The sequence below is a fragment of the Eptatretus burgeri genome, chromosome 8 (genome assembly GCF_056783735.1).
Source record: "Eptatretus burgeri isolate ZD-2024b chromosome 8, Ebu_testis_v1, whole genome shotgun sequence".
Lineage (NCBI taxonomy): Eukaryota > Metazoa > Chordata > Myxini > Myxiniformes > Myxinidae > Eptatretus > Eptatretus burgeri.
Genome location: NC_140968.1, coordinates 19,885,106 through 19,893,191, shown reverse-complemented (window position 1 = coordinate 19,893,191; position 8,086 = coordinate 19,885,106). Strand labels below are relative to the sequence as shown.

Sequence of the window (8,086 nt, the reverse complement as noted above, 5' to 3'; positions counted from 1 at the left end):
CAGCTGTTTCAGAGCTTGCAGGAATTGATCGATTGTCTCCCCGGCTGCTTGCTTGCGTGTGTTGAGAAGATGTCGTATGTATACCTCGTTCTTGCGCTTCACGTAGAGCGCCCGCAGCACGTCGATCGCTGCTTCGTAGGTGTCACACTCCGAGAAGAGCCTGTATACGCTGGGCGAGACATGATTCACAAGGGCGGCCAATTTGTCGGCTCCCTCTTCGATGATGGTCAGATAGTGTGAGAAGGAACGGAACCAATGCGACCATTTCATTTCTGAGTCAGTCGCGTTTGTGTCTGCGTCGAACCTCTCTGGTTTGTAGATCTTGTCCATCGTTGGTTGAGAGAGCCGAGAAAACCAAATGGAATAAATTGAAATGAAAACGAGAGAAGAACCTTCAGAGTGTAGGGTTTATTCCATTTGATTGGAGCCGCTTCTACGGGCACATCAGGGGATACAGGCGCAGCAAGGAGTACATAAGCAGTAAGGTATACACGTGCAACTAATCACCGCAAAATAAATCAGTATAAGCCCGGAGTCCGATATACTCTCAATTCTCACCATTCAACGAGCACCAAGTGAACCGCCGCCATAAACGACAATTCCCCTGGGACAATCCCCCCGACCGAGCGGAACCTCAGCTTTATCTATTCCGTGCTCGAGCCGTGCAACATGTGATCACACGTCACGACCTTCAATTCACCACATCCACCATTATAAGTCTGCGAGATGTCACGGATGGGGTAAAGGCTACAACCAAGCTTTCTATTTCTCTCTCCCCAGTCCCCTGTAAAGTACAAGATCCTTCTGCAAGATAGTGAAAGTGGCATAATCATCTCACATAGTTTATGAAGGTCGAGTTGATCACATGACGACCAAAGGTTAGACTGCATTATCGACTATGGCTTCTTTTTCATTAATTACATTTTAATTGTTTTTGTGCAGACGCAGCATAACTTGCACAATCACGATCCCATAAAAAGAGGACTACCACATGTTTCGTGAACTTTTCATACGATGGTTCTAAAGTGTCATGTCTCTTAGCGTACGACAGCGCACAGTTTGTACCATTTGGGCCCGATTGTAAAACCAGAACATGGGATTAAATCAGGAAGTGGAGATCCAGGAGCTGGTTTGAATGTGAATCGTTGCAGAAGTGATGTAAAGAAGAGAAAGAGCTCCGAACGCGCAAGGCTCTCACCGAGGCAGGCGCGTCGCCCTGGAAGAGGAAAATATTTTTTGATGCAATTAGGAGAAAAAAAAAAACAATATCAATAAAATTGATCATTATTCCCAACTTATTAGTTGAAGAGAAAGCATGTGTTTCACCATCAACCCCCTTCTGTCGAAACACACCAAATCCAGAAGCACCGCTCACCTCCATTCATTCATTCTTGTCTTTTCCTGCCTTTGGAATCAACTTCTACTTTCTCTTTAATCTGATTCTTATCTCCAGATCTTCAAGAAGATGTTCACCACCATCTCAGATCATGCCCAATCGAAAACCATAATCTTTCCTACCCTAAGGTTAACCCCCTCCCCCCATCCTCTACCCCAATCACAAGTGTTTGAAGAAACAAACTTGGACACGACAGCGAGGGCATGTTTTATAGTGTATTTAAGGCATTGACACAAGCATTGCATGGTTTATCATTGGTAGTTTACGTGGGACGGTGAAAATGGATGTGTTCGGAGTGATCAACTTAGCTCAAGAGGAGGCAGAAGAGGACAGGAATGGGGCAGTTCACCGGCATGCATTGAGATGAGTCGTCGCTGCACCAATGGTGAAAATTTCGTTTCAATCCGACAAGCGGTTGAAGAGAAAAAACACGAAAGTTCTGTGCAGACGAACAAACAAACAAACAAACAGACAGACAGACAAACAGAAAGCCAAACAAACTAACGGGCCCAAATGCAATACCCTCTCCGAATCCTTCGACGAGGGTAAAAATGACTTACCTGAGCGAATGCAGAGTTATTCAGGGGAATTGGTTAGTTAACTGACGTACTCACACAGACTCCGTGCTCGAAGCGAGATGACTTTCATTGCTGCGATCACATGTTCACGTACGCAATAGACAACCCCAAAACAAGAACAACAACAACAGCAGCAATAAAAAATGTAACAACTACAGCAATGATGTACACCAACGTAAACCTCTTATGTAGTTTGCTGAACACAATACATGTTTAAAAGGCATTAAATAAAAACTGAGGCACGCACAACTAATCAGCTGTTTAGGCACAGGCAACCAATCAATGTTTAGGCACACACAACTAATAGGCTGTTTCGGTGAGCACAACTAATCAGCTGTTTAGGCTCAGACAACCAATCAATGTTTCGGCAAACACAACTAATCGGCTGTTTCGGTGTGCACAAGTAATCGGCTGATTAGGCACACACGAGTAATTGTATGTTTTGGTGCATACAACTAATCAATGCTTCGGCACACCACGCTACTCGGATGTTCAGGTGCACATAAGAAATCAATGTCTTGGTGCACACAATAATCGCATGTTTAGGTGTGCACAAGAAATCAATGTTTCTGCGAACTCAACTAATCGGGTGTTTAGGCGAGCACAACTAATCGGGTGTTTAGGCGAGCACAACTAATCGGGTGTTTAGACGAGCTCAACTAATCGGGTGTTTCGGCGAGCTCAACTAATCGGGTGTTTAGGCGAGCACAACTAATCGGGTGTATAGGCGGGCTCAACGAATCGGGTGTATAGGCGAGCACAACTAATCGGGTGTTTAGGCGAGCACAACTAATCGGGTGTTTAGACGAGCACAACTAATCGGGTGTATAGGCGAGCTCAACTAATCGGGTGTTTATGCGAGCACAACTAATCGGGTGTTTAGGCGAGCTCAACTAATCGGGTGTTTAGGCGAGCACAACTAATCGGGTGTTTAGGCGAGCACAACTAATCGGGTGTTTAGGCGAGCCCAACTAATCGGGTGTTTAGGCGAGCACAACTAATCGGGTGTTTAGGCGAGCACAACTAATCGGGTGTTTAGGCGAGCACAACGAATCGGGTGTTTAGGTGAGCACAACTAATCGGGTGTTTAGGCGAGCTCAACTAATCGGGTGTTTAGGCGAGCTCAACTAATCGGGTGTTTAGGCGAGCTCAACTAATCGGGTGTTTAGGCGAGCTCAACTAATCGGGTGTTTAGGCGAGCACAACTAATCGGGTGTTTAGGCGAGCACAACTAATCGGGTGTTTAGGCACATACAACGATGTTTCTGTCACCGTTTAAGAGTTAGGCATGATTGTGTTAGCAAGATGCTCACAACCGCCTTTTGTGGATTCTCCTTGCTTGTCGAATTCATATGGCACGTTTTAGTTTGATTTGAGGCCTCAATTGCTTCTTCAATTTGCGACTTCCTGTTTTACAGTCATTCCCACTTTTCAAGAGCAATCGTGTTGAGGGTGATCCCTATTGGCGAAGGTGTGAAGACTGGGATACTTTATTTTATAATGGAATGCCTAATATGAAGAGTTTGTAAACTCAGACTTGCATATTAATCAAGAAATGACATGGCTCTGATATGCTCCACCAACAGCTGTGCTTGCTGGATGTAAATCATTCTTACCGAGAGAGAAAGGCAGGAAAGCATCACGTTTTCGGAGGCAGCCATTGTTGTCGAGGAAGTGTTTTGGATAAAATTCATAGGGCTTCTCCCACTGTGTCTTGTCTCGTAGTACTGACGACAGGAGGGGTATGATGAAGGTTCCCTGTGTGGGAGAAAATAATTATATTAATGTACTCTCAATTATATAATTGTTGCTGGTGCTTTATAAGTTTAATTTTTATGCTACAAGTCAAATTGGATGTCAGTGATGCTTCCCTTTTACCCATGAGTCTTTTGGCCTAAATGTTGATAAAAGGAATGTCTTGCTATGGAACAAAGTGACCTGGTTGATAAAGCTGCAACTTTTGCCATGATTATGTCATTCGCTTTTCACCGAGTAAACACCTATTGCAGTTGGAGTTCTTTTATGCTTATCAGCCCCTCCGCTCCCTGCTAAGAACATATAAATGCTTGGAAATGTAATCTTAGCTTCGTGCAAATCATTGTGGATGCTTATGTCTCAGTGTTTTGAACTCCATAGTACTATGTGAATAAAATTATCTGATGTAATGTACTTTCCGTTGTGGACAGTGAATTCATTGTGGCTTTCATTTGAGTAACAGGATTTAAGCCGCTGTCACACCTAGACGATTTAACCAGCATATGCGGATGTATGAAAAATTTGTCTAATACGCTGGCACACGATGAATACGTTATGGGTAAGTTTTGTATACGTTAAGAGCACGCTGGCATACGTCGTAGTACCCCGAGCTCGTCGACAAATTTTAACATGCTAAAATTTTTTTGAAGTATGCCAGCGTATGACTCACATGTTCCGCATACGCTGGCCATAAGTTGTAGGCACGTTACGCGATCGTTGACACACGTCGACACACGTTACTTGTAAGTTACCCATTAGTCGAAACACGTCGAGGTAATGTTTAGCTCCATGTTCCAGACTCCATGGGTATTTTTTGTTTTTTTTCTTCGGTATGACGGTGATGTTGACATTTCGATTTCTAGTGCGGTTATAATATAATATAATTAATAGACTGCCGCTCAACGATTTAAATCTTGCCTCCTTGCTGTGAGTTGTGTGTTAGCTCTCATACGAGCCTCGACCAAGGTATACAAAAAAAATAAAAAAAAAATAAATCATAACTGCACTAGAAATCGAAGTGTCAACATCACCGTCATACCGAAGAAAAAAAAAAAACCATGGAGTCTGGAACACTGACGGGTTCCTCCTGTGTGAACCCAATTTTTACATACAAATTCCCCTAAACGCTGCCAATACGCCTTTATACGGTAGCTGTAAGTTAGTAACACGTTCAGTAAGTTCTGTGGTCGTCTGGAAGACGTCAAATACATCTACATACGGCAATATGCGTTGGAGATACGTTACTCATAGGTTCAAAGCACGTTACTCATAGGTTAGAAATAAGTTTCGGGTACGCTAGACATTACCTCGACGTGTTTTGACTAATGAGTAAATTACAAGTAACGTGTGTTGAAGTGTGTCAACGATCGCATAACGTGCCCACAACTTATGGCCAGCGTATGCGGAATGTGTGAGTCATACGCTGGCATACGTCGAAAAATTTTGAGCATGTTAAAATTTGTCGACGAGCTCGGGGTACTACGACATATGCCAGCGGACTACGACGTATTTCAGCGTGCTCTTAACGTATACAAAACTTACCCATAACGTATTCGACGAGTGCCAGCGTATTCCGCAAATTTTTCCTCCGTAGGCATACGCTGGCTAAAACGTCAAGGTGTGACAGCGGCTTCACACTTCGATGTCTAGTGCAGTTATGATTTGAATCGTCGAGCCGCAGCCTTTTAATAGGCTACGCCACGTGATCGTCGGCGATTTGCTGCCGCGCGCTATGCATACGTTAGACCATCGTTGGGCATAGGTTGTGAACGCCGACAACACGCTAAGCATTCGTTGTTATTAGTTATCTATATGTTATCGAAACGTTCTGTGTACGTTACTAATACGTTATGCATACATCCAACTCATTATGAATACGCCCAAAACTGGGAAAAATATCAATAGTTCAGCGTACGCCAGCGTTTTACATACATTTTGATACGTTGCCATCCGCTGGCTAAAACGTCAAGGTGTGACAGCGGCTTTACATCAAGTCGGTTAAAACGGTTAACAACAAAATTCCTCAACACCTGCCAAATGAGAACATTAGTAAATTTATTGTTCACTTCTTATGCTACACAACACACTGTGAAGACATCTTTAACGGCCAAATATTCCCACCTTGTTGTGGATCTGCAGAGGAATGTTTTTGGGCCGCGTCTTTCACGAACTGGCTGGTCAAGCCTGATATTCAAGTGGAGGTGACACAAATTTGGAATTTATTCCAGGGTGCCTACAATAACTTACCTACTCTTCGTAAAAGACACCGTAGGTTTTTGGATCCTTGTGGAGGATCTCTAAGTCTTACTCACGTTGTTGTTCTTCATCTTCTTCTTGTGGACTTTTTTGTTTCACAGCCTTCAGTTTTCATCGAAACTTCCTGAAACTTGGCATATATATATATATGTAAAAATACCCTGCGCAGACAGTAACCATCTCCGATTTTGAAACTTCCTCCTAGAAAAAAAGTTATGACATCAAAATATCTCCGCTAATGGAAATCGGCTCAAAAATTATCTCCGAAACAAGGCAAGCTTTTTGAATTCTGTTTGCGGGAATCAAGCCGGACATTAGCACAGATAATTTATCGCAAACCTGATACATCACAATGACGTCATATTCGTTTTATGACGTCATCATTAAGAGGACGAGGATCTTAGCTCATTTGAGCTTGTTTTTTTTAACCTCCACGAACTAGCTTGAAGACAGTGTACCGTGTTTAACAAATGTTTTGGGGGAGAGCACACTTTGTGGTGCAATGGCTAAGCAGGGAAATAGTAACCTGACAGTTTATAATTAGAATCACACCCAGACCACACACACAAACACACACACACACACACACACACACACACACACACACACACACACACACACACACACACGCATGCACGCATCCCTCTCACCTGGGACGGAAAGGGGAATGGACCGAGGGCTGTGTCAAATACATCAGTTTTGAAGGTAGTGAAGACCAAACCGAAAAGGGCGGCTTGGATGGGACGAGCTGTGCACAAGACTCCCATTATCATGCCGTTCAACATGCGTTGGTGACACAGCCTCTCCTGTAGCTTGGTGGGACTTGTTGACCCTGTGCTGCTGGGAGAGAAGGCCCAAGTTTGGTGGGATTGAAGACTGCGCCGAATACAACGACTTCGATGTGAGTGAGAACCAAGTCATGGACAGCAGTTTTGATGGGGCCAAAGAGTATGCACATGGCGCCCAGAGGTGAGCCGATTGACATGCTTATAGGTCGTGGTCTGGCGCACTGGCTTTGCCGATTTTGTCGTATCAAGGAGGGGTGTCCAAAACCGGGCGTACCCGGAGGCAACATGGGAGGTCACGCGGGTCTGCATTGTCACCACTTTAGGGATGGAGGGGGAGGGTGGGATGCAGCACGGACAAGGGGACAGCTTGGTCCATGAATCGTGGTTCATTGTTGTGGAGAAGATCGATGCTTCAATACTAGGGAAGGATCCGTTGGGTGCAGCACAGATAAGGAGACAACTTGGTCCAGTGATTCGTGGTTCCTTGATGTGGTGAAGAAGGGTGTGTCAGGTATGGGGAAAGCTACATTCAGTCTTAAGACTCACGCATGGAGATGACGTCTGGTGGTAACGGCGCGTACACATGTACCACACATACATGAATCATGATTTCCACAAACACATGCACGATTGTAATTTCTACACATATTATAAACATTCAAAAGGTAATGATAATAACATGAAGTAAATAAATCTAAAGTCGAGGTGCGTCTACACACAACTTAAATACGAACAAAGGGAAATTTAAAAAAGAAAATCCTTCCTTCATTCTGGCACTTAGCTTGGTCCAGAGATGGTCGTTGTGGAACTTCGAATCGAGGAACTTCGTCCTGCATGCAACATAGCGCCAAGTTGCTCTCTCGCAGCAGGACAAATTTACGTCAGGCAATTTATGAGCAGAATTCAACACCAAGGCTCAGAGACCCCGTGCAGCTTAGAATGGCGCCGTCCCCTTCGGTGACATACACAAGACTTCCGAGGTCCGTCCCATATGACCAGCCAAGAGTCGAAGGCCAGTGTCTTGCTCAGCTCGAATACAAGAATCGTGCCATCTTCTTCATGCGTCGAAGGACAGCCAGCCATAAAGCCCTGTTCTTACAGGCAATCTCTCTCTCTCTCTCTCTCTCTCTCTCTCTCTCTCTCTCTCTCTCTCTCTCTCTCTCTCTCTCTCTCTCTCTCTCTCTCTCTCTCTCTCTCTCTCTCTCTCTCTCTCTCTCTCTCTCTCTCTCTCTCTCTCTCTCTCTCTCTCTCTCTCTCTCTCTCTGTCTCTGTGTCTCACTCTCTGTCTCTGTCTCACTCTCTCTCTCTACGTT

The 8,086-nt window shown here is 44.5% G+C and overlaps 1 protein-coding gene across 1 annotated transcript in view; it reads right to left on the bottom strand.

Moving 5' to 3' along the window:
* Positions 1-389: 389 nt before the first annotated feature.
* Positions 390-8,086, bottom strand: part of LOC147021254 (cytochrome P450 2C23-like) — a 54,140-nt gene continuing 46,443 nt past the window's right edge. Inside the window, exons 9-10 of the mRNA XM_085891049.1 lie at positions 3,591-3,732; positions 390-1,216 (exon numbers count right to left, since the gene is read on the bottom strand). Coding sequence (XP_085747175.1) covers positions 1,038-1,216; positions 3,591-3,732 — 321 coding nt within the window. The 3' untranslated portion in view covers positions 390-1,037. The remainder of the gene's footprint in view (positions 1,217-3,590; positions 3,733-8,086) is intronic.